The following is a 27463-nucleotide window of genomic DNA, read 5'->3' as shown; positions in this document are numbered from 1 at the left end:
TCGGTGTAGGGGAGTGTGGAGTCCTGTAGGATCAGGTGGAGGGGTATGGAATTGGTTTGAGTGGGGTGTTGTGTCTGATTGGAGGATGGGGTGCAGTCAGGGATCTGCAGGGTGTGAGGAGAAGTACAATTGTAGGTGTCAATGGTAAATCAGGGGAGTCAGTTTGGTAGTTATCCTCAAGTTGTAGCAGGTTTTTAATCCTCTGACTTTTCCTGGATATCTGTTAAGTTTAAGTAACTTGGCACCCTCCAAATTCCATGGCTTTAGTGGACTCTTTTGGAGAATTCCTAATTCCAGGGAATTTCCCACAGTGACATTGGAGTAAGCCATGTCAGGAATTCAGCAAGGACCCAGCACACAGTCTGCACTACTCCATCAACTCTCTGGCCATCGAAGTAGATTAAATTAGATTTCCTACAGTGGAATTTTTTTTATCCTTTGGATACTTTTTACAGGTTAGATTCCCTACAGTGCAGAAACAGGCCCTTCAGCCCAACCAGTCCACACCGACCCTCCAAAGAGTAACCCACCCAGACCCATTTCCCTCTGACTAATACACCTAACACTCTGGCCAATTTAGCATGGCCAATTCACCTGACCTGCACATCTTTGTGACTGTGGGAGGAAACCAGAGCACCTGGAGGAAACCCACACAGACACGGGGAGAATGTGCAAACTCCACACAGACAGTCGCCCGAGGCTGGGATCAAACCTGGGACCCTGGTGCTGTGAGGCAGCAGTGTTAACCACTGCGCCACTGTGCCGCCCCCGAAATAGTTAGACCATGATGATGTTCCTTAAGCTTGTTCTGAACTTCATTGGAACACTTCATCTGAAAGGTCAAAGTGAGAGCTAGCTGGAGAACAAAAATTAAAAGCTTCGACTGTTTGGTTGTCATCTCAGTAGAGGTGTTCCACAACTCAATCGCCCAGTCTGTATTTGACTATTCATGCTGCCTGAACTGCTGTGCTCTTCCAGCACCACTAATCCAAAATCTGGTTTCCAGCATCTGCAGTCATTGTTTTTACCTATTCAAATGTACAGCGTAACACAATGTGAGCAGCAAATACAGTACACTAAAGAAGTATCAGTAAATCTCTACTCCACTTTGAAGGACAGTTTGGGACCTTTGATGGTGAGAAACAGGGAAGGAGTGAAAGGACAGGCATCACATCTCCTCCATTTGTGTGGAAAGATGCAGAAAGAAGTCCTGGGGTGATGAAACAGTGCACTTGAGCAGCCTCTACAAGAAAGGAAAAGGCAGGGAAACTGAGTTTCATGGTTACCCCCCACACTGGTACTTCAGCATTTTGCACATCCCTTGACTCCCTGAGTCTCAAATATATCTAACGATGGAGCAATCTTTGAGTTAGAGAAATCTAAACATTCAAAACTCTCTAAGAAATCTAACCACGTTTCAGTCTGAGATGTTTGGGACTTTATTCCTGGACTCCAGCCTTGCCACCCTGGGGAAACTGTTCTTCATTGTCAGCCCCAAAGCCCGTTTAGAAACTTCTATGTCTTAATAACTATTCTGAGTTACAGGGAGCACAGGCGCAATTACTCGGTCACTCATAATTTCTCTTATCCCAGGAGAGAAAATGAGGTCTGCAGATGCTGGAGATCAGAGATGGAAATGTGTTGCTGGAGAAGCGCAGCAGGTCAGGCAGCAGCTAGGGAACAGGAGAATCGACGTTTCGGGCATTAGCCCTTCTGCAGGAAGAAGGGCTAATGCCTGAAACGTCGATTCTCCTGTTCCCTAGATGCTGCCTGACCTGCTGCGCTTCTCCAGCAACACATTTCCATCTCTTATCCCAGGAACCAATTTAGTGAGCCTTCACTCAACTGCTGCAGTTGCAAGAAAATTCCTGATTTACCTCTCATCCCTTTTGTTGAATGTTGTTATAATATGAACAATCCTGTTATCCTCTAATGTTACTCTTGAATCCAATTGGACTTGAATGGTTGCATCCAGCACTATTTTACCCTAAACAACTTCCACAGCTGAGGATGCTCTCCACCAGGACCTGGTGATGCAGCAACTTTCAGCAGGGGTAATACTTCTACCACTATGTTCAGTCAATTGCCTCTTTCTTTAATATAACCTTTGGAAATATTTATGAAAATATACCGATCAAACGCTGTTATCATGATTATGATCTGTGTCACTTCATGACAATACCTTTTGGATCCCTAAATGACCCAACTCTTTGTTCCCTTGCCTAATGACAGAAATTTTATATGTTTCTAAACCGTTTTAGGGCTTTTGATTTAATTCACCTCATTGATTTAATCCTTTCTTGTAACGTCTCCACCTAACACATTAACTTCTTACATTTCCTCCTGTACTTTGCATAATCTATTTGGTTCTTAGCTGAATCTTGCTCCTGGCATTCAAAAGAAGCCCCCTGTTACTGTTTTAACTTTTACTTACTTTGTTATCTCAGGAGCGTCAGTATTGGATGCCCTATTTTACCCTTCAAAGCAATGCATCTCAATTATAACTGAGCTATTTTGTCCCAGTCACTCCATCATTGATTCACCCTGAAAAAAATGCCTTTTCCAATCAACCTGTGCATGAACCTTCCTTAAAGTAGCTTCCCTCCCTCACTGAGAAGTTTCTCCGTCAAGTTTTCTGATGTTTCTCCAAAAAGACTTGGATTATGTTGAGATCACTTGTTAGTTAGATACTCTCCTGCTAAAATTCATGCCACTTGCCTTCATAATTATCCAAGACAAATCCAACACTATTACATTCCTTGTTTAGCGAGACATATACTGATGAGAACATTTTCTTGTGTATAAGCAAATTGGCCTTCACACCAATCTACATTAGGATAACTTAAGTCTCCTAATATTACAACCCAATTTTTGATTCATCTCAAAATTTTGCCAGAAGGTTTGCCCATCTGTCCCCTTCAGACCGTTCGAAGCTCTAAAAAAAATTACCCTTCTCTTTGAGTAAATCCAATCCTACTATAATTCAGCATATTCATTATGTTATGAACTGCAATCTAATCTTTCACCAATACTAATGCATCCCCTCCTATTCATTCTTCATTATTACTGAAACGTTGGCACCCAGAATGTTACAGCCCTGTTGCTGATCTTGCTTGAACCATGTTTCTTTGAATGCAGTAAAGCGATAAACCCGTGTAGCTATTTGTGCCTGCAACTTGTCAGTCTTAGTATTTATACTATGGAATTTGGCAGGCATCCAATTTAACACTTGCTGAGTTTCTCTTGTTATTTTCCTGAACCTTTGGAACTTTTCTAATTTTACTGCCATTCATTCATTGCTATCCTCTGATTTCACTGCAGGGTTTTTGGATTCCTCTCCTCCACTGAAATGGATAAAATACTCCCCAACACTGTTAGAAAACTGGCTATGGGACTGCCTAAGTTCAACATGTCCACTTTGTCCAAGTGTCCCTTCCAGTGCTCCCAATGGCCCATTAATATGAATGCCTCCCTCCTGCAACAATTCTTCAACGAGATATTCATCTTCACCAAACTTCTTGTTTCTATACTCATCAGCAGGTTGTACCACAAGTAATCCTGAGACAACTGCCTCTTGAGGCTCTGTTTCTGAAACTCTGCAGAACATTTTTTCTAACTTTTTCATCTGGTCCAACATGGATCACAAGCACTCCTTATTTGTGTTTTACAAAATGTCCAGTAGCCACCAGGTGACATCTTTCTGAAATATTATCATGAAGTATGTGTTTTTAATCCTTCTTATGTTTTGGACTTTATTTTTTCTTCTGAGATGAGGTGAAGACAATAACTAGACTTTCCTGGAGAAGGGTTACACCTGAAGTGTTGACTTCTCCACCTCCTGGTGCTATCTGGCTTGCTGTGTTCTTCCAGCCTCCTGCTTGTCTACCTTATTTTAAAGGAGAAAGTGAGGACTGCAGATGCTAGAGATCAGAGCTGAAAATGTGTTGCTGGAAAAGCGCAGCAGGTCAGGCAGCATCCAAGGAGCAGGAGAAGGGCTCATGCCCGAAATGTCGATTCTCCTGCTCCTTGGATGCTGCCTGACCTGCTGTGCTTTTCCAGCAACACATTTTCAGCTACCATATTTTAAATAAAGCTTATGAATTCTTTAGCAGTTTCAGTTTTTTTTTCATTGCTGGATTGTTCCTAATAATCATTTCCAATTCAAAGTCATTGTCAAATGTGAGTCATTGATTCTAATAGATTTGGATATAGTCAACTCCAATGCCTAACTCAGGAAGTTGACAGACAGGAGATTGGCACACCTTGTATTGCATATTAATATATAAGTTTGCTGGTGTAAATTACCACAAGCTCTCTTTAATTCAGTTACTTATTAAGAAATTTCATAGGCAATCAAATACCAAAGCAATTACTTAAACTTTATTGCATGTAGTAACTAAAATAAGGCCCCTAAGCAAGTTAAGCCTCACTGCTCAATTTGGTTATAACTCGAGTAATGGTGAATTCCAACCAACAGCATCTGTCTCTGTGTATGTCCAGAGTTTGATCCTTGTGTAATGTGGTTCTCTGGAGTTCTGCTGCTTAAAAATCCATAAGTTGAATTCTTATATGATTCTCTGTCTTGTTAAGTTTGCAGTGTGACATTACTTATTACACTTCTGAAGTCACCAGGAATATAGCTTGCTTATATATCAGCTTCTCTTTTCCTTGTTAGATTGGGTGTCGGCTATCTGTTTAAAACACAGCCTGTACTGTCCATAACTCGTGAAATTCTTCTAAATTGTTAATGCATCACAAGACAGCAGTTTGTTTATGTTGCTTCAACTCCTTTTTCTCAGGAGTTTAGATTCCTTTATAACAGTTTGTCCCTCTCTTCTCAAGAAATAGTTTATTCCAGAAAGAGTTATTGCTGATTCTTTCAATCCATGAGCAGTTATTAAAGTCCTGAAGGTTACTGTATCACAGGCTTAGAAGTAGAATGCTGAAAATGTTGATGACTATTCAGCTGTGAGATGATGAACAATGTCTCTAACCGTCTTAAGTTAAAAATCACACAACACCAACTTATAATCCAACAGGTTTAATTGGAAGCACACTAGCTTTCAGAGCGCCGCTCCTTCATCAGGTGGTTGTGGAGGACACAATTGTAAGACACAGAATTTATAGCAAAAGTTTACAGTTTACAGCGAAGGGTAGTGTGCTTCCAATTAAACTTGTTGGACTATAACCTGGTGTTGTGTGATTCTTAACTTTGTACACCCCAGTCCAACACCAGAATCTCCAAATCATGTCTAATCGTCTTGTCTTCTCTTATTATAGAGTCACAACGATGAACAAAGAATTGGATCAGAACATCTCAGTCCAAGAATATCACTCACTCTTTGTAAATGGGTCAACATCCTATTTTCATCTTCAGAGCAACATTACGTATCTTCCCTTTTACCAACACACATCTTCAGTTGCCACGGTCTTCATTATATCATACCTTCTCATCTTCCTGCTGTGCATGCTGGGAAATGGGTTGGTTTGTTTCATTGTGGTGAGGAACCGACACATGAGGACAGTCACCAACCTCTTCATCCTTAACCTTGCCATTAGTGACCTTCTTGTTGGAATATTCTGTATGCCTACAACTCTCGTGGACAACATCCTGACAGGTAGGTGGATGGTACTGGCTATTTAGTCAAAAAAGTATTGGGAATATCATTTTGGGAATTCCAGGGAAGAGAGCGAACGTCCATTATAAACTGACATGGACCTCTCTACTATTAGATCATGTAATGCACCTAAATTTCAACTTTAAAAGAAAAGTTGAAAATATCTCTTTATATTTTGGGAGGTGAAATTGTGCTTATCAAATTGAAGTAGAGATGTTGTGTGTTACTTTTTAAAAGAAAATTGGGCTATGGTTTCCAACAAGTGCAATCACATGCAGGTTGCTTTTTATTAAGCTGAAAGACAGGAGCTGTGCATTTCTGAGAGAAAATACGGAACTGTACTTTGACTTGGCAGTTGTTCTGTAGCACATAGCTGTGAGAGGAAGGCAAACAGAGCCTGATAACCCTTACAACCACCAGTTACGGTGATGGCCTTGTGGTATTATCTGTTAAACCAGAGAGCCAGCTAATGTTCTGGGGACCAGGGTTTGAATCCTGTCATGGCAGATGGTGGAATTTGAATTCAATTTTATTAAAAATCTAAAGATGACCTTGTCAGAAAAATCCATCTGGTTTCACTAATGTCCTTCAGGGAAGGAAACCGCCATACTTACCTGGTCTGGCCTACATGTGACTCCAGACCCACAGCAATGTGGTTGACTTTCAACTGCTCTCTAGGAATGGGCAATAAATGGTGGCCTAGCCAGCACTGTCCTCATCCTGTGGTAAGAATTAATTAAAAACACTTTGACAGCTGCTGACAAACTGTAAGTTTATAAGGTAAATGTGATGTTAGAGAGCCAGAGGAGTGAGGAAGAGAATGGTGCCAGGGTAGAATGCAAGATGAGCAGGGGCTAGGGATTTAGGTGAGTAGGTGCTCGGGTACCAGTTGGGAATTGGGTGGTGGGCCAAGTGGATACTGTGCCAAGATGCATGGTGAAAGGCATGTGATGCAGTGTTTTGGGTAAGTCAGGGTGAGTGGGAGAAATTAGGTTTGGTAACGATGGAGGGGTTGAGGCAAGTCTAGCAGCAGGTGGGGTTGGGAGAGTGGGGCAGATCTTGCCTGGATCTAAAGGGGTTGGGTCCCAAAGCAGAGTCATGGTAGGGTCTATGGGGATGTACAGAGTCTGGGGGAGGTGTAGTTGGAGTTGTGTGAGTTTACAAATGGGGTCTGTTTAATAGTTACTCAGGAGTTAGACTATGTATTTAACAGTCTAACTTTACGTCAGTAATTATTGTATTTATGTTATTGGAAGTGTCTGATTTAAATGGAGAATTCCAGAGGGCCCCAAGTGTCAAGAGTAAAACTCAATTTCCTGAGCAATTCCTTTGATGTATGCCAAGATGGAAACTACACAGGGTCCATATGGGTATCTCGCATCTATTTTGGAATAATAGAAAGTGTCAACCCAGATACCAGATGGAACAACTTCTTACCTTCGCCCCAAAAGTGAAATAGATCTTAGACGATCTTAGATTAAGATCGTAGATTAATGATCTTAGATTAATGATCTTAATGATCTTAAATTAATGCTGATCTTAGATTAAGATAAATGCTCAGCACAATATGGTGGACCAAAGGACCTGTATTGTGCTACACTGTTTTATGTTCTGTATTTTGTCTTCAATTTGGATGGCAATACAAAACAGACAATAGCAAGTCAGCATTCTGTTTTATGTCTCTCCTGCCTTTTCGTTTCCTTTGAAGATGAATAGGAAAGATGTAGAACAGGTTGACAACTCATTAACAAGCAGACACCCAGAACCAACATCTATTCAAAAGAACCTCGATGTTAATTGAAAAACAATTAACTTGCATTCAGAAAAAATTGTTGTTTTCAACTCTAGTAATTCATGTGAACTTTCAAAAAGTGACAATATTCGCAGGATACCGTAATGTTGTGACTGGTCAAGTTCATTGCAATTGCCAACTTGTGCTGTAAGGAGGAGACAACCTCAATGTTTCATTCTGAGATGGATTCAAACTTAAATCTCAGAGATACGAGAGCAATTTTCTCAGTTAGTCCCCAACATAATGCTCCAAATCCACAAATACTTCAAAGCCAAAATTAATTGTATCTGCTGAACCGGTAAAATGATAAGCTTCCAGATCAAATTTCAGGAATAATTGCTTTGTGTGCAGCACATTTCAGCTGGGATAATCATACTGTTAAGAAAAGAAACTGGTTGTTCCTTTGTGTAGCACCTTTCACATTCTCAAGATGTCCCAAATCACTTAGCAATCAATGAAGTATTTTCAAAGTAGGGTCACTTTTGGAACGTAGGCAAACAGCAACCAATTTACAGACAAAGCGATTCCAAAAACAACTACATGACAATCACCAGCTCTTCTTCAAACAGTGCTGTGGGATCTTTAACATTCACCTGAGAAGGCACGGGTGATTTCAGTTCAACAATGGCATGGTGGCACACTGGTTAGCACTGCTGGCTCACAGCACCAGAGACCGGGGTTCAATTCCCACCTCAGGCAACTGTCTGTGTGGAGTTTGCACATTGTCTGCGTGGGTTTCCTCTTACAGTCCAAAAATGTGTAGGTTAGGTGAATTGGCTATGCTAAATTCCCCGTAGTGTTAGGTGCAGGGGTAAATGTAGGGGAATGAGTCTGGGTAGGTTGCTCTTTGGAGGGTCGATGTGGACTTGTTGGGCCAAAGGGCCTGTTTCCACACTGTAAGTAATCTAATCAACTCAGAAATCCACAGCAGAGCATTGCTTCTTCAGCACTGCATAAGTATCAAGTTAGTTCATTAGGATCATGGCTGATTAGTCAATCCTCAACTCCACTTTCTTACCCTTTCCTTATAACCCTTGATTCCTTCACAGAATGGGCAGCATGGTGGCTCAGTAGTTAGCACTGCTGCCTCACAGCACCAGGGTCCTGGGTTCGATTCCAGTCTCAGGTGACTGTCTGTGTGGAGCTTGCACATTCTCCCCGTGTCTGCGTAGGTTTCCTCCCAAAGATGTGCAGGTCAGGTGAATTGCCCATTGGTCAAGAGTAAATATAGGATAATAGGGAATGGGTCTGGGTGGGTTACTCTTCAAAGGGTCGTTGTGGACCCTCTGTTGGGCTGAAGGGCCTGTTTCCACACTGTAGGGATGCTATGTAATAAAGAAACTATCTTAGTCTTCAGTGACCCAACCTCAGCAACTCTCTCTAGTAGAGAATTTCACAGATTCACTACTCTCTGAGAGAGGAAATTCTTGGGTCATCTCTCTCTTAAATGTGTGACTTCTCATTCTGAGATTATTCCATCTGGCTCTAGACTCTCCCACAAGGAGAAACAACCTTTCCAGTCTAACCTTTCCAGTCCTCTAAGAATCTTATGTTTCAATAATAAGGTTCCTCTCAATCTTCTATATCCCAATGGGTACAGACCTAATCTGCTCATTCCCTTCTCATAATACCGTCCCTCCACACATGGCAGTGTAAGCTCTCTGAACTGCCTCCAATGCTTGCATACCTTTCCTTGGATAAAGGGTCCAAAATTGTTCACAGTATTCCAGCTGTGGTCTAACTATATAATTTTAGCAAACCCTCCCTACTTTTATACTGCATTTCCTTTGAAACAAGCGTCAACACTCCATTTGTCTTCCCGATCACTTGCTGAATTTGGATACGAGCTTTTTGTAATTCATGGATGAGGACTTGCAAACCCCTCTGTTCTGTAGCATTTAAATGCCTTGCGTCTGTTCTAACATATTTATAGAAAAGTTCCCAAGCAGCCTGTTCAGTGAGACTGTTAGTCATCTAGAGCAGGTGGGATTTGAACTTTGACACTCTGGCTCAGAGGTAGGGACATTACTGCTGTGCCACAAGAGCCCATGAGCGGCAGGTGCTTTTCTTTTTCCAGAGTTGCTTTTCTGCGCCACCAAATCATCTGTTAGTTTTTTTTTCTCCTTTCACCTCCACAACCCAATCACTCATGTCTCTAATTCAATGACTAATTTGCATGCAAAATCCATCAGGCACACTGCAAAGTCAACCATTACAACAGAGACAACAATACTGAAAGGTACTATTACACACAAGTGTTCCCCACAATGACAAATTACTGAGATGATTAATAATGATGTTCAGGCCAAATGCATCATCTTTATATTCAGTCCTCTTACTGTTTACCAGTTGCCCAGTTTGAAGTGGCAGATTCCTTTCTGTTATCCAGATTAGGTGGCTGCTAGTGAAGTGCCGATCTGTTGCAACATTTTCCTTTTGAAAAACATTCTATGAGACCAAAGTCCGAAAGCTCTCCTATTCTGATCATCACCAAACAGTATTTCTACACGATGAGTTCAAGTAATTCCAGAGTATCTAGCTGGTTACATTCATCGAGTTATAGAGTCATGGAGCTGTATAGTATGAAATCAGACCATTGAGTCCAACCACGCAGACCAGATATGCGAACCTAATCTAGTCCCATTTGCCAGCATTTGACCCAAAGCCCTCGAAACCCTTCCTATCCGGACACCCATCCAGATGCCTTTTAAAGTTGAAGTTTGCTGCACAGGTGGATAGAGTAGTCAAGAAGGCATATAGTATGCTTGCCTTCTTTGGACGGGGTATTGATTTAAGAGCTGGCAAGTCATGTTAAAATTGTACAAGACATTAGTTCAGCCACATTTAGAGTACTATGTACAGTTCTGGTCACCACATTACCAAAAGGATGTGAACGCTTTAGAGAGCATGCAGAGAAGGTTTACAAGGATGTTGCCTGGTATGGAAGGTGCTAGCTATGAAGAGAGGTTGAGTAGGATAGGTTTATTTTCATTAGAAAAAAGGAGATTGAGGGGGGACCTGATTGAAGCTTACAAAATCATGAAGGGTATAGAAGACAAGGGTGGATAGAGACAAGCTTTTTCCCAGGGTGAAGGATTCAATAATGAGAGATCATGCTTTCAAGGTGAGAGTTGGAAAGTTTAAGGGGGATAACGTGGCAAGTACTTCACACAAAGGGTGATGGGTGTTTGGAACGCGTTGCCAGCAGAGGTGATAGAGGCAGGCACAGCAGATTCATTTAAGATGCATCTGGACAGATGCATGAGTAGGTGGGGAGCAGAGGGATACAGATGCTTAGGAATTGACTGACAGGTTTAGACAGTAGATTTGGATCGGCTCAGGCTTGGAGAGCCAAAGGGCCTGTTCCTGGGCTGTAAATTTTCTTTATTCTTTGTTCTTTGTTCTAAATGCCGTAATTGTACCAGCCTCCACCACTTCCTCCATACACACACCACCCTCTGTATGAAAAGGTTGCCCACTAAGATCCCTTTTATATCTTCCCTTCTCACCCTAATCCTATGCCCTCTAGTTCTGGACTCCTCCACCCAGGGAAAAGACCTTGTCAATTTACCTTATCCATGCCCCTCATGATTTTATAAACCTCTATAAGATCACCCCTCAGCCTTTGATGCTCCAGGGAAAACAGCCCTAGCCTATTCAGCCTCTCCTTATAGCTCAAACCCTCCAACCTTGGCAACATCCTTATAAATATTTTCTGAACCCTTTCAAGGTTCACAACATCCTTCCAATAGGAAGGAGGACAAAATTGGAAGCAGTATTCCAACAGTGGCCTAACTAATGTCCTGTACAGCTGGAACATGACCCTCCTCCCCCAACTCCTGTACTCAATCTCTGACCAATAAAGGAAAGCATTCCAAACGCCTTCTTCACTATCCTACCTACCTGCAACTCCACTTTCAAGGAGCTATGAACCTGTACTCCAAGGTCTCTTTGTTCAGCAACACTCCCCCGGACCTTACCATTAAGTGTATAAGTCCTGCTCTGATTTGCCTTTCCAAAATGCAGCACCTCATATTTATCTAAACTAAACTTCATCTGCCATTCCTCAGTCCATTGGCAGAGCCTATGACATATGTTTCACCTACATATGTTGCACCATGCAATAATTCAACATTAAGGTCACTATCCACAGCCTTGTTAATGTGCCTCCACTGCTAACGCAGTGTGATCACTATGATCTGATGCTTCTTCATTCTTGGAAGATCTACTGAAGATGTCTTTGAGTCTTGTGACCTTTGGGCACAGAGTACTAAGTGTAGAACTAATGTGTTCATTTCAATGCCTCAGCAAAGCCACTTTAAATTATGGGTAGTCATCCCTGTTGGTGCTCTTGGGGGATATTTTTGTTTATAACAATTTCTGATTGTACTTTATAACTTGTGCACAAATTGGCCAACACCAGGAATACTGGGCTTAAAATCCATCCAGGTGATCCCTTCCCAGAATGCCCACTCTGCATTCTTTATAAGTGATGACATTTTCTTGATGTTGTTTCCAGCATGTTTTCTGCGTTACAATTGCCCTTGTCCTTTCATTGACACTGAATGATCTCCACAAGAATGATCTCAGGGTGGTTGGACATCTGGGACCGAGTATGTGTAGTTTTGTGGAGAAGCGGGATTCTGCATTGCTGGATGATGAACTAATAACCCAGGTTAGCCTAATAGAGTCTAGAACAGAGATCCTTTGTCCGAGCTGTCACAAGATATGTAATATCAGTAATATCGAAATTTGACAACTAAGTTCACTAAAGGCTTCGGATTTGCTCTTTTGATGGACCCATCATCCAGTGCTCTGGCTGCGCAGTGGTAGGTTTTATGGAATAGGTGGACTGACATAGTTTATGGCACAAGTGGGGACTGCAGATGCCAGAAATCAGAGTCTAGATTAGAGTGGTGCTGGAAAAGCACAGCAGGTCGGTTTATGGCAGTCACAGTGGTGGTATTTCTAGGCAATCTATAACAGTGGGTGTCAACTTCTGTCTAGGATCACTTGCCTGTACCAGTCTGGACCTTGTAGGGGTCATCCTTCTTAAATTAGCATTCAATATTTTAAAGAACTGATGTAGCGTCTGTATAATGTGATAATATTTTTGTTTAGAAAGTAAATTAAGAGCTGCTATTATTTCTGTAGAAACTAATTGGAACATGGTCGTCTTTGCTATATTTCCCCGGAATGATTGACATGATGTCTACTCTGTTTTACAGGATGGCCCTTTGGAAGCTTTGTTTGCAAGATAAGTGGCTTGGTTCAAGGAATCTCTGTTTCAGCCTCAGTTTTTACCCTAGTTGCAATTGCTGTAGACAGGTAGGTGAATGTGGGAAAGTAACATGGAAAATGTGACTGCTATGACCTACTGTTATCACTAGTACTGAGATATTATTGAGAATAGTGTGCACAATGTAGAACTGGTCTTGAAGTTGAAAAATGTGATTGCGTTGATTTAGCTCTATGTCCCAACCTTCAGACGTATCTCAGTCCTTTACAGCTAATTTTATACTTATGTAGTATAATTACAATTGGAAAATGAGAAACATGATGGATAGTTTGGATTCAACTGTGAGATAATGATCAGATAATCTGTTTAGAGTCGGTTGAGGATAAAATATTGATCAGAAGGACTCCATAATCTTGGAGCAAGTTACTGCAGGTGCTGGAATCTGAGCTGAAAACAAAAAAATGCTGGAGATCACAGCAGGTCAGGCAGCATCCACGGAGAGAGAGCGAGCTGATGTTTTGAGTCGATATGTCTCTTCATCGGAGAGTCATCCAGACTCAAAACATTAGCTTGCTTTCTCTCTACGGATGCTGCCTGACCTGCTGTGATCTCCAGTATTTTTTGTTTTCAACTCTATAATCTCCTTCCAATAGTATCAGCTGATCTTTCAATCAACCCAAGAAGGCAGAGGGAACCTCAATAACCATCTCATTTGTAAGGCAGCTCTCCCTCAACATTGCAGAGGCCTATCAGCTTAGAGTTTCTGCTAATGTTCCGAGAATGAAATTTAAACCCACGACATTGTAAGAATGCTAACCCCCATGTCTTTCAACCATTATGACTGCAGCATATTATCTAATTATTATCTCATTGCCGTTGTGAAATCTTGCTGTTTGTGAAGTAAAGATAGCATTTGCTGCATAATAACAATGGCAAAATTTGAGAAAAAAATAGTTAATGGACAGTGATGTGTCTTTGGGGTGACGACTGTGAAATGTGTTATATAAAAGCAAGCTCTTTCATTTATATTTATCATATTTAAAAACCCAGAGCATGCACAGCTCAGACAGGCATGACTTCACTGACTCAGGATTACATTGGAAGCTGTCTTAGACTTGTGACATACCTTATTACGGATGGTGCGAACAATTCCTGTCACACAGACAGCTGTTCCCATGGCTGTCAAGTTCACCAGTGTTGTATCCAAGCCAATGCCCGAGGTTCCTGCCAAATTACTCTATCATCCATCCGCAGGTGTATCCAACAATTGAGAGAGGCCTTATTTACAAGACCCAACAGAGTTGTGTTTCTTTTCCCTGACAAAGGTATCATTTGCAGGACAAGGCACAGATCTTATCGAGGGTTATTTAGAATGTTGGACCTTTACGGTGACAGTGTGTCCTTCCTCTGCCGCTATCACTATCCACACCACACTTATTCATCCTGCCTGAAACACCTCACATTCCCAACTCAAGTCCCTAGTGGCATGTTCTCACAACTTTTGACTGAGAGGTAAAAACAGAGTCACACCTGACACTTTACACAGCAGGAATGTGTAATTGAATGTCAATTTCAAGGTAGAAACGGGGGTGGGTTGCACATAGAGCTTGTATTGTGGACTACCATGTGAAACGTTGGTACAATTATATAAGGCGTTGGCGAGACCTGGAGTATTGTGTCCAGTTATGGTCTCATTACTTGAGGCCTCACCCCAGGGAAAAGACCTTGTCTATTTATCCTATCCATGCCCCTCATGATTTTTTAACCTCTATAACGTCACCCCTCAGCCTCCGATGCTTCAGAGAAAACAGCTCCAGCCTATTCAACCTCTCTCTATAGCTCAAATCCTCCAACATCCTTGTAAATCTTTTCTGAACCCTTTCAAGATTCATAACATTTTTCCTAAAGGAAGGAGACCAGAATTGCATGCAATATTCCAAATGAGACCTCACCAATGTCCTGTAAAGCTGCAACATGACCTCTTAACTCCAATACTCAATGTTCTGACCAATAAAGGAAAGCATACCAAACACCTTCTTCACTATCCCCAGAACTAGAGGGCATAGGTTTAGTGTGAGAGGGGAAAGATATAAAAGAGACCTAAGGGGCAACATTTTCACACAAAGGGTGTACGAATATGGAATGAGCTGCCAGAGGAAGAGGTGGAGGCTGGTAAAATTGCAATATTTAAAAGGCATTTGGATGGGTATATGAATAGGAAGGGATTGGAGGGATATGGACAGGGTGTTGGCAGGTCGGACTAGATTAGGTTGGGATATCTGGTCGGCATGAACAGTTTGGACTGAAGGGTCTGTTTCTGTGCTGTACATCTCTACGATTCTGTGAATGATGTGGTGGCACTGGAGGCAGTTCAGAGGAGGTTCACCAGATTGATTCCAGCAATGAAAGGGCTGTCTTACAAGGAGCTGTTGAATAGTTTGGGCTTCTACTCGCTGGAGTTCAGAAGAATGAGGGGACATCTGATTGAGGTATATAAAATGCCAAAGAGGATCAATAAGGTGGACATTGAACAGATGTTTCCCCCTTGTGGGACAGTCTTGAACAAGAGAACATAGATATAGAGTGAGAGGAGGTAAGTTCAAAACTGAGCTGAGGAGAGATTACTTCTCTCAGATGGTTGTGAATCTGTGGAACTTGCTGTCCCAGAACGCAGTGGAGGTAGAATCAATCAACAGAGTTGAGATAGAAATAAAGATGTTTCTGACGAAAAGTGGGAGAAAGGGCTATGGGGAGCTGGCAGGAAAGTGGAGTGGAGACCAGGATAAGATCAGCCATGATCATGTTAAATGGCAGAGCAGGCTCGAAGGGCTGAATGGCCTACTCCTGTTTCTAATTCCTACATTCCTACATCCAAAATTTCTGCAGAAGTCTGCAATGGGCTGGCTCGGGTGAGAAAACATCAGAAGAAGATGTAATAGACACCATTTTTTGTGAAGTGGTACATCCTCACGTATTACTCTACCAAGAGCATGCATGTCCCAGCACCTTTACGGTAATACGGCATCTTAAGGCACTTCATAAGAGTTGAGCGGGAAAGAGATCTATAGTGCTCATTAATTGCCCACTTGGAGCAATTAGCTTCAATTGAGCAATAATGGGCTCATGGAAATGCCATGTCCTTTCCACCAAGTCTGGGGCAGCAATTGCCCAGAAAGCTTATGCAGATATTATTTGTGGGATATTGTCAGCCCGCATGAAGGAGTTCCAGAAGCTGTGAAATCAGTATGGCAGGATCAACGCTAAGATGCTCCGGAGACAGAACCAACACACAATCTGTCCTATGCAAGATTTGAAGCAGCACATTGGCATTGCCCAGTTTGTCTTTTCCTAAGGTGCCTTCCTTGCCATGAACCTCATTGAATCTGGACATTAACAGCACTGGCAATCTACTAGAGCAGTGTTCAGCTGAGAAAAGGTGGTGCCATCTCCTTATTGATACCTGACTCACCTCATCAGTATTCTGCTGCCAATCTCACCCAACAAACAAGCCATCATGACAACCAGAGATGGAAACCAGAGCAGGTAACTGGTGGATTCAGCTCACCGCTTCCTCCAAGTTGACCTCATTCAAACTACAGCCCAGGGCACCACCCAAGGGCAACAGCTGCACATACCCTTCTACCACAGCCATTGGCAAACCCTTCCACTATCTTGGCAGCTCTCCAATGGACTGTCAGTGCACCCTGAAAGCACAGAATTGCATGGTCGCCAGCATTGCTCTGCTGAATCGGCTACAGTTACCACTTCAAGATAGGCGCCACAGTTTGTACAGGTTGTCTACCAGGGCTTCTAGTTCGCTCTTGTAGATTGCATTCCTGCAGCATACATGCCTTACTTCGCCACACATTGCGATGGTAACTGGCACAGTCCCACAACCAAGCAGCTTGCCGTGCTGTTCAGCAGTCCCCAGACAAGGGCACATACAGGTTGCCACACTGGGGTGTGCCACGTCAGTGTCACAGCTGTGCCACATGGCAGTCGCCCACACCAAATACACCTCATCTTGCACCACACAGACAGCCGTGTCTCAATGTCTTGGCAGAGTACTCCTCAGTGAAGTCCACAGGAAGACCCAACATTCGGGGGAGAGCAAAATAAGGCAGCATCTTATACCAGTCTTCATAAAGGGGGAGAATGAATAAGACACAGTGAATGGCATGGCTTTTAATGTGGTGCCTGTGGGAGAAAGATGTGCAAATGTCCCATAGGAATAAGGCGGTAGAGCAGATGGGATGCAGGATTAATGGTGAGGCAAGGTGTTGCATGCAACAGTGTGTCTGTGAGTGCACAAGCCCTGAAGGGAGGTGGGTGTGGTGGCAGAGATAGGGTGAGTGTGTAGGAGCAGAATGTGGAGTATGACGCTTATTCTGGTGGAGCAGTGAGGGTCATTGACCTTCTGAGAGCACTGCAGCCCAGTCCTCTACACTGTCAAAATGACACTGACCCAGGTAGCAATCCCTGACCAGGTTGGCACTATCTGGCAGTGCAAACTCTTCTAATAGCTCTCCAGAAACAAGACACTTCTTCACTGCACCATTGACCAGGACCTTCATGTCGAAGGTCAAAGAAAGCAAATGTCCACTTGCCCTCCTAAGCCATCTCTCCTTACAGTCTCTGAAATCAAGGAGGGCAGTGCCAGGTGCCAGCCTTCCTGCTTTTCAAAGGTAATGCAGAAACAAGGAGAGCGGGTCTCAGAGTGGATACCCGCTGAGTGGAAGGTTACTTCAGGAACAGTATATGGTAAAATGGGTTGGAAATCAGATGTGAGGGAATCTATAGGGCAGTTAGTGCGGTGTGTTTGGTAAGATACGGTCAGAAACCCATTGGGTCTGGCAGTGAAATTCCCTCCTGTTACCACACGATGGTGAACCCTCTGCTAATTAAACCAAACACCCAGAAGGGCTCGCCTCATCTCGTAATCTGTCAAAGAATAAGTGACAGAGAACTGTCCAAATTCCACTATTTAAAGAAAAATATCAATTTTAATCCTTTAATTCTAAAAGTGAACATTAAGCAACAATTATTTACTGCTCTCAACCTCCTTTCTCTTATAAATCTGTTATCTACCTCCAACTCTATAACAATATACTGATCCAATAAAATCCCCTATTAAAATTACATCAACTTAATTTTCAGAACCCGACAGCAGCTGTCATCATCAGTGCCTGTCTTCCTTCAGCTGAAGATCTCCCAGGATCCTCTTCCATCTTTTGCTGTAAAATGCTTCTCAATAAAAATGAAGAAAATTGAGAATGTAATTCTGGGATTTACATATTAAAGAATTGAAACCCACCCTATCCTATTCTAAAAGATGAAAGACTTAATCTAAATTTGCTTAAGAACTATAACCTGGTGTTGAGTGATTTTTAACTGAAGTTGTTTAATATACCATTACAACTCCATGACACTGTACCCTTTTGCTATAAATTCTGTGTCACATGATCATGTTCCACAACCACCTGATGAAGAGGCAGCACCTCAACAGTTAGTGCTTCCAAATAAACCTGTTGACTATAACCTGGTGTTGCGTAATTTTTAACTTCTTATGAAAAAGGTAACTTTGATTGAGAGTGTTCTGAATGGCACTTGAGATAGCGGTTTATTGCTCTGTCTCTGGCTAACCTTCAAAATGCTGGCTTTTTTTATACCCCTAACATCAGATCATCTTATTGGTTTGATGTTGTCAAAACAGTAAAATTCAAGTTTGATTGGGTTTTAGTATCTTGGGGCATAATTTTTAACTGATTGGTTAAATTCGAACTGTTGTGAAAACATAGCAATCAAAAGTCAGGCATTTGTTTCACAGCCAAATGTTACATATTTTCAATTTTCCAGTACACTCTGAGACTGCTAGTCAATCACATGACATGTGCCTGCAAGCTGTCAGTGCAAAACAGCCTTCACTCTCTCTTAAAGGTACAGTACATGCCTTCAACATCATAATACTTCTAAAAACTCAACACAACTTGCACTCTAAATCAGAAACGTAAAACTCAGCCCAAAGTTTTTAAAGTAAGTGCAGCATCACAATGAACTATGAAAGCATTTGGGAATAATAGAACTGCACTTTCAATTTTCAACATATAAACAGTAATCTATCATCATTTTTCTGCACAATTTAAGATTTCAGTATTCAGTAAATATATTTCAACCTTTCAAAAGTCTTTTAAAAAGTGCCTTCTGATTGCTGCCACATACAGCTCTTCGGAAATATAAAATAACTTTTCTACTGCAGTTCATACAATTCTCTTTAAAAGTATTGTCTACATAAAAAAAAATCACACCCATGGTACCAGGGTGACTACCATGGACATAGGAAACAACTGTAGAATCTGATTTTTTTTTAATATAGTTTGATTTTAATTTATGATATATTGAATATGTCCTTTTGAAATCTTATATTGATGATTTAGGTCATTCTGATTGACAACTTAATCATCCTGACTGACAATTAACAACAGGAGAACCATTCCAGTTTGGATCTTTTCAGATTCCGATAAGTTTGGATTCACTTGTAAAGAAAGCTTTATATACATCTGCACATGGGGAACAACAACAGAAATTGCTGAAAAAAAACTCAGCAAGTCTGGCAGTATCTGAGATTAGATTCCCTACAGTGTGGAAGCAGGCCCTTCGGCCCAACAAATCCACACCGACCCTCCGAAGAGTCACCCACCCAGACCCATTTCCCTCTGACTAATGTACCTAACACTACGGGCAATTTAGCATGGCCAATTCACCTGACCTGCACATCTTTGGACTGTGGGAGGAAACCAGAGCACCTGGAGGAAACCCACACAGACACGGGGAGAATGTGCAAACTCCTCACAGACAGTCACCCGAGGCTGGAATTGAACCTGGGACCCTGGTGCTGTGAGGCAACAGTGCTAACCACTGAGCCACCATGCCGCCCCTGTGGAGAGAACAAGCAGAGTTAATGTTTTGGGTCCAGTGACAGTCCTTCAGAACAGAAAAAGTTCTGAACAAAGTGTCACTGGACCATAATGTTAACCCTGCTTTCTCTCTCCACAGATGCTGCCAGACATGCTGAGTTTTTCCAGCAATTTCACTTTTTGTTTCTGATTTCTTGCGTCCACAGTTCTTTGGTTTTCCTGTAAGTGGGGTACCAGGGAGCAGAGTTTGGGAGCTGACTTACGCTTGCAAGTTGAATATAATAATTTTGTCACTCAGACATCTCCTGTGCACACCTTGCAATCAAAACTCCATTCCAGATCCACTTTTTGTAATTGATGATTGAGCTCATTATTCTGCTTATTCTGAAATTATCCAGGTTGCTTATAAAACGTCGTGCTAGGTAGTTGCACAGAAAATGGAGCCTAAAATTTACTGGCCACGGATAAGCCACCTTACAAATTATTTGATATCGCTATGTTTTCATGAGGTAATCCTCATAGAAATCCTACAATGTAGAAGCAGGCCATTCAACCCATCAATTCCACACCAACCTTTCGAACAGCATCTCACCCAGACCCCCCCCCCCCCTCCCCCCCTATCCTATCCCAGTAATTCCCATGGCTAATCCATCTAGCCTGCACATCCCTGGACACTTTAGCATGGCCAATCCACATAGTCTGCACATCTTTGGACTATAGAGGAAACTAGAGCACCCAAAGGAAACGCATGCAAGACATAGGGAGAATGTGCAAACTCCACACAGACTGTTGCCTGAGGGTGGAATTGAACCCGGGTCACTGGCGCTGAGGCAGCAATACTAACCACTGAGCCACCGTGCTGCCTTTTCCTAGTGGCCCAATCTAGCTTTAAAATTAGCCATAAGGATTGCTTTGCTTTCTGCTACATACCTGTGTTACTACAAATCTACAAACCATGGAAAGTATCTGAATATTAACAAAACCTTTTTTGTCATTTATTTTGCAGATTCAGATGCATTGTCTATCCTTTCAAACAAAAGCTTAACGTGATTGTTGCGACCATCATTATCGTCATCATATGGGTTCTTGCAGTCTCAATAATCTGTCCTTCTGCAATCATGCTACGAGTAATCAAACTGCCTGACAGCATAAAGATTATCCAAAGTAGTGGGAAAATATATCCTTGCTACCAATGTTATGAGGCCTGGCCAGATCCAAAAATGAGGAAGATTTACACCACCGTGTTATTTTCCAACATTTACTTGGCCCCTCTGGCACTCATGGTCATCATGTATGCAAGGATAGGAATTGCGTTGTTTAAAACCAGCATACCCATTGGCAAAGGATCTCACCAGGAAAACAGCAGCACCGTGTCGAAAAAAAAGCAACGAGTAATCAAGATGTTGGCCACAGTAGCCCTGCTGTTCGCCTTATCATGGCTCCCACTCTGGACTCTGATGATGCTATCTGACTACACAAGGCTGTCCCACAACCAGTTGAGAATAATCAACTTGTACATCTATCCCTTTGCCCACTGGCTAGCCTTCTGCAACAGCAGTGTCAACCCCATCATCTACGGTTACTTCAACAAGAATTTCCGACGAGGGTTTCAGGCCGCCTTCAAGTTTCAGCTGTGCTCGGCCGAGGTCAAGCACCAAGAGACCTACTCTCATCGGAACTCCAACAAATTCATTTTAACAGCGCAGAACAAAGTTGGGCAAGATCCTGCAACAAGCAACTCTGATGCTGTAGAAGATTGCAGTACAAGTCGGGCAGACAAAAACGCATTCAGGCAGAGTGAAAATCTGGCCCTTCAAGTGTTGGACAAAGGAATAAATAACTGTTCATAAAGCTTCGTTCCACAGCGATTGTACAAAGCTAAAATCATTACTATGAGTGTATAATGCTTTTCCCACCATATTGAACAAAGGAAGCCCTGCTAGGCAAAAAAGCACAACTTGTAAATGTGTACAGTGAGTTAAGCATAGGTAAATAACAACACTTTGCTTCACTGTTGGGTTCATGGGGTTTTGATTGTTATCTAGAACTGGAAGGGTTGGGGGTGAGAGTCCAGTGTTGACAAATCCCAAAAGTGTTACATCAGGAAAGAATCGGCCAGGTTAAAGAACGACCAGGTGGGTGAACATTGTCAGAACCAGGAGAGAAGGAGGACTGCAGTGACCAGAGAGAGATACCTTTTCTCCACCACGTTAGGCACTATGGACAATTGGATATGGGTGGAATATTGTTCCAATTGTACGAGTGAGAGATTAATCAACAGGAAACCATTGGTTGAGACTTTGCTCTGACAGATATTGCTGTAGGTGTGGACATTCACCTATCTAATAAAATTGAAGATGTTAATATTCTCTCCCTCAAATCTTCCCCCACTTCTCTCTGTCCAACTCTCTCCCACTCAGCATCTGCCTATTCCTGCTCCCATTCAATTCCAAACAGCCCACCCCCTTGATGATCACCATCCTCTTGAGCTCCTTTCTCACCCCAGTAGTACACAAAAAATGCTAGATTTTATATCAAGTCAAAAGAAATTGAGAGAACATAAAGGACTGAATATATATAGAGAGTGCCACTACAATGCTTTGATCAGTTAAGATACAGAAAGTCTGACGAATGTGTTGCCTCTGATTTATAACCTGATTGTCCTGATGTTGCTCATATATGCTAAAGCCTCTTCCCTGATGCTTATTTCCTGACCTTTTTCTACTTAATGTTTCACCTTCCTGTGTCTCTCCATTTCTCAGTATGACTCTCATGGTCCATTTTCTGTACAACATATTTATAAATATATGAACAAGAAGCAAGAATAGACTATTTGGCTCCTCGACTCCAGAATAAGTGGTCCAAAAGTCTCACCACCTTCTTTGAGAAAAACATCTCTGTTTCCAATGGGTAGTATGTTGTTTTTAAACATTGACCCATAGCTTCTTCCTTAAGAGGAAACAACCTCTCCACATCTACACTGTCAAAACCCTGCAGGATTTTATATGTTGAGCTCCCAGCACCAGGCCCTGTGAAATGGTATCATTACATCTTGACAGAGAAATACGCATTTCTGAAATTTGATCTCATCACCCCCCTCGGCTCACAGCCTCATTCCTGATGAAGAGATTTTGCCCAAAACGTCGACTCTCCTGCTCCTCAGATGCTGCCTGACCTGCTGTGCTTTTCCAGCAACACACTCTCAACTCTATTCTCCAGCATCTGAAGTCTTCATTCTTCAAATACACATATATGCCTGCTCTCTGCTTCCTGTTAGTAGCCAATCTTCTATCCATACCAATATGCTACCCATTACCCTAAAGAACTTCCATGGCTGCAGTAAACTTTGATGTGGCCCTTGTTTTTATGTTTTTATATTTCTGGCTAGTTTCCCATGAACCTTTTGGTCCTTATTAATGATATTTAGTCATTGTTTTGCTTTTGTTTTAATGTTCGGTCCAATCTTCTAATATTGCCTGTCTTTGGACAATTAGCTGGTTTTCCTTTAAGTTTGATGCTATTCTGACCTTATCTTGTTAATCACAGAGAGTGAGTTCATGCCTTGGAATTTTTCTTATTCATTGGAATAAATCTAGTCTGTGTCTTCTGAAATATCCCTCAAATATCTGATATGGAATCTCAACTTAATCTTTAACCTCAGTTGTCAATTCACTTTGGCCTGGTCTGCTTTCACACCTATATAGCTGCCGTTATTTAAGTTTCTAAAAACTAGTCTTGGTTCCACTCATCTCTCCCTTAAACAGAATGTAAATTTCAATTATATTATGGTCACTGCTCCTCAGACACCTTCACTCTGAAGTCATTCTTTAATCCTACCCTATTGCACAATTCCAGCCTGCTCTCTGGTTGATTCCAGTACATGCTATTATCTCAAAAAAAAACATTCTATGAACTTTTCATCTAGGCTTTTCCATCTGACTTTTCCAGTCTAAACGTAGATTAAAATCTCCCATAATTATTGCTGTGCCTTACTGACAAACTTCCATTATTTCTCCAAACTACAATGACAACAGCAGCCTTAATTCTAATCTGAGGGAGTTTCTGATGGTGGAGAGCCATGAAAACTACATAACAAGCTATAAATACTCCATTTACTTCATGGCACACTACCTCTGGTTATCCCTTTTTATATGTTTGTTTTATTATTTCATAGGTTGTGGGCATTGGTGGCTTGGCCAATATTTATTGCCCATGTCTCCTGCATTCAAAAAGATGGCTATGAGCTGCCTTCTTGAACCACTGCAATCCTTCATCATGTAGATTAATAGGCACCCATGGTGCTGTTAAGGATGGAGCTCCAAGACTTTGAACGGTGAAAGACCAATTTCCTTCTCTCTTCATCACTCTCTTCCCTTTCCTTTTAGTTTCTCAGTCTGTTTGGTTTTGAAAATCTTCATCCACTCAATTTGCACACAAATTTGTTTATCAAATCATTGAGATTGCGGCACAAATGGAAGCTGTTTAGCTCAAGCAGTTTATGCTAATGACTGGTTCTCCAGCCAGAACAAATATTTAAATTCTATTTCTCTACACGTTGCCCATCTTCTTTGTTGCTTTATCGTGTGGTTATGGTATCACTGTAATTAACGCCCCAAGTACTGCTTCCTGAGTCCAAGATAAGAATTCAGCACAGTCAATGCACACATTCTCTCAAAACCGTGGTGTAGCTTTCAGCTCCCTTTCAGATCACTCGACATGTCCATGTGACACTGGCAGCTCCATTACATCACTATGCACCATCATTATACATTCCATTTAGGTTTTATTCAACTTACCAAATATTCTTTCTCTAATACTTATGCGGTTGCCCTTTAGTTAATTTTTATCTTTATTTTGCTTTTGTCCTGGAAGAGCCGTTCTCAACTGAGCAGCTTGCCAGGTCATTTCAGAGTGCTGTTAAGAGTCATTCACATTGCCTTGATCTTGAGTCACATGTAGGTCAGGAGGACCTTGTGTTAAATCATTCGTTCCATTAAGCGATGAAAATAATCTTCCAGCTTCCCCCATACGTTTTTAGTAATTATCTTCGGTCTGTATGCAATTCTGCCAATGCGCCAGCCAACAGAAACCTCTTTTGCTATTTGACTCCTAAACCCTTCTCAATTTTTAAAAATGGCCATTATGCATCCCTCACTTCCAATGGCTGAGACGAAAAGAAAAACCTTCAGTTAAAAATACTCAGATGGCACTTCCTGCAAAGAATTTATTTAATTCTCCAAGTATTTCCATCTCAGTTGCATCTGTCTTGACAATGCAACCTTCCATGCCAACACTTCAAAAATGTTTTTGGTTGCATCCTCGACTCCAACCTTTCCATTTTCTGCTTTCATTCCTTACCTCTGCCCTCCAGAACCATAATTGGGTTTCCCATGCCCTCAAATGTGACTCACCAACCACCATGTTCAAAAAATAATTCGGTGCCATTTACATCACCTCCAAAGTAAAGCTATAGCTCCCCAAAAACATGTCTTCCTGCACTTTCCACATTCTGAATGGACTGTTCATTTCACACCATCCTTGGGCCATTGTTCAAACTACAAGGTTTGTGAAGGTTTGTAGCTCCCTCAAAACTGCCTCCCTTTCCCTTGACACCTTCCCATCCAAGCACAAAGCTGCAACACTTCTTACTTCATCCATCTCACTATCCAAAGGCCCAACACCTTCCTCCAGGTGAAACAGTCAATCTTTAATGTATTATTACTCACAAAGTAATCCCCTCCCATATAGGGGGAGGCCAAACATTGGTGAGGTATCTGCTTTGTGGAATACTTCAGGTCAGTCCGCAAAGTGATCTTAAGCTTCTGCTGGCCATTCATTTCAATACTCTACTCTTCCTCTCTGGCCTCAGCATCCTACAGTGTTCAAATGAAGCTCAACAGCAGTTTAGGGAAAACAGTTTTCAGTTTGGTACATTACAGCCTTTCAAATCCAATACTAAGTTCAATAATATGATATCATAAATACTCCCTCAGCTTATTTCTTTTTGTGTGTGCTTTTTTGTAGTTGTTTTTATTATTAAATGTCAGTTATTGATCATTTCCCTTTCTCCTGTCTCATCCCGTCCAGATACATTTTTGTTGTTTCTTTACAATTGCACCATCTTCCTTTTACTAGTTAAGCTCTCCAGCTTCCATCCTATCTACGCACCTTCTCTTTTGAAGTTTTTTTGTTGTTTCCTGCATTTTCACTATTTAACTTTTGTTACATCTCTGACTTTTTCCAGTTCTGAAGCACTGACCTGAAACGTGAACTCTTCTTCTCTCTCTGCAGAGAGCCAGAGTAACTGAGTATTTCCCACACTTCCTCTTCTTATTTGAGATTTCCAGCAGCTGCAGAATTCTGCTTTTCGACTGGCCTTTATTTCACTATCATTTCTCTTCCTGTACTTGAAAAATACTCCTCATCTCCCCAACAGGACGTCTGTAAGACTCTTTTACCTTGTTCACTTTAATTTCTTGATGTGCTTCTGTGTTTAATCAAGTATTTACCTAAATCCCCTCATCTCTTTTATTGGCAACCTTCTCTAGTACTGGCATATTTCACATAGTTTACGACTGAAATTCCAGGCCTCGTGTTTCAGATTTACCTCAACTAGAGAAAATCTTAACTTTTGTTAAACCACTGATCTCACCACTTCCTGATATATATGGTCAAAATCTTGTACCACCTCACACAATGCCTCTTCAGTAGGACTGAATCACATTATCCAATTAAATATTGGGAAGACTGAAGTTTCAGTCTCCAGTACCAATTCCGCTCCCTCAGCATTAATTCCATCCCACTCCATGGAAACTGTTTGAGACTGAACCAGACTGTTTACAAACTCAGTGTTCTTTTGAATGGCAAGATGATTTAAAAGGGACCTAAGGGGCAACTTTTGCACAGAGAGGGTCGTGCATGAATGGAATGAACTGCCAGGGAAGTGGTGGAGACTGATACAATTACAACGTTTAAAAGGCATCTGGATGGGTGTATGAATAGACAATAGACAATAGGTGCAGGAGTAGGCCATTCTGCCCTTCGAACCTGCACTACCATTCAATATGATCATGGCTGATCATCCTTAATCAGTATCCTGTTCCTGCCTTATCTCCACAACCCTTGATTCCACTATCCTTGAGAGCTCTATCCAACTCTTTCTTAAATGAATCCAGAGACGGGGCCTCCACTGCCCTCTGGGGCAGAGCATTCCACACAGCCACCACTCTCTGGGTGAAGACGTTTCTCCTCATCTCTGTCCTAAATGGTCTACTCCGTATTTTTAATACGGGTTTGGAGGGATATGGGCCGAGTGCTGGCATATGGGACTAGATTAATTTAGAATATCTGCTCAGCACAGACGAGTTGGACCAAAGGGACTACAAGCTTTCACCCATCTACTTGCACTATTGTTAGGATGTCATATTTCCATTTCCACAGCTTTATCCTTTTCTGCTCTTGCCTTAGCTGAACTATGCTGAAATCATCAATGTCTTTATTACCTCCACAAAGCTGTTCACTGAGTTCCACTGAAGGCCTCCACATCATCACATCACACCTCCATCTCAGTGAAATTTGAGCTGAGCACACCCTGATTTCCTTTTCCAATCACTTCACACCCAATTAATACATCAGGCGTTGTCCTCATCAGCGCAATGGATCATTTCTCCGATTATCAGAATTCTCATTCTACCTGAACAACACTCTCTGACCTCTTATTGACTTTTGATTCAGAACTGTCGACGTGACATCAGCCAACTCATTTCCTTTGGCTCCTTGACTCACTCCAACCTTCCTTCTGAACTTGGATCACCCCCAGTCCAACTGTTGCTGTCATGAAACCTGCCAACAAGTTTGGTGCTCACATTGCTTGGTCAATTTACACAGACCTAATGGAAAC

At 41.9% G+C, this 27463-nt stretch overlaps 1 protein-coding gene across 1 annotated transcript in view; it reads left to right on the top strand.

Moving 5' to 3' along the window:
* LOC122564945 (neuropeptide FF receptor 2) overlaps nt 1-21413 on the top strand; it is a 116406-nt gene extending 94993 nt beyond the window's left edge. The window contains exons 2-4 of the mRNA XM_043720466.2: nt 5281-5618; nt 12639-12738; nt 20570-21413. Of these exons, the coding sequence (XP_043576401.1) occupies nt 5291-5618; nt 12639-12738; nt 20570-21413 (1272 nt within the window). The 5' untranslated portion in view covers nt 5281-5290. The remainder of the gene's footprint in view (nt 1-5280; nt 5619-12638; nt 12739-20569) is intronic.
* Nucleotides 21414-27463: the final 6050 nt, after the last annotated feature.

Source organism: Chiloscyllium plagiosum, unplaced genomic scaffold (genome assembly GCF_037043375.1).
Source record: "Chiloscyllium plagiosum isolate Xiang-an unplaced genomic scaffold, Cpla_swu_hap1 HiC_scaffold_2, whole genome shotgun sequence".
NCBI lineage: Eukaryota > Metazoa > Chordata > Chondrichthyes > Orectolobiformes > Hemiscylliidae > Chiloscyllium > Chiloscyllium plagiosum.
The sequence above is the reverse complement of the archived record's forward strand: the minus strand, read 5'-3'. Positions and strand labels throughout refer to the sequence as shown.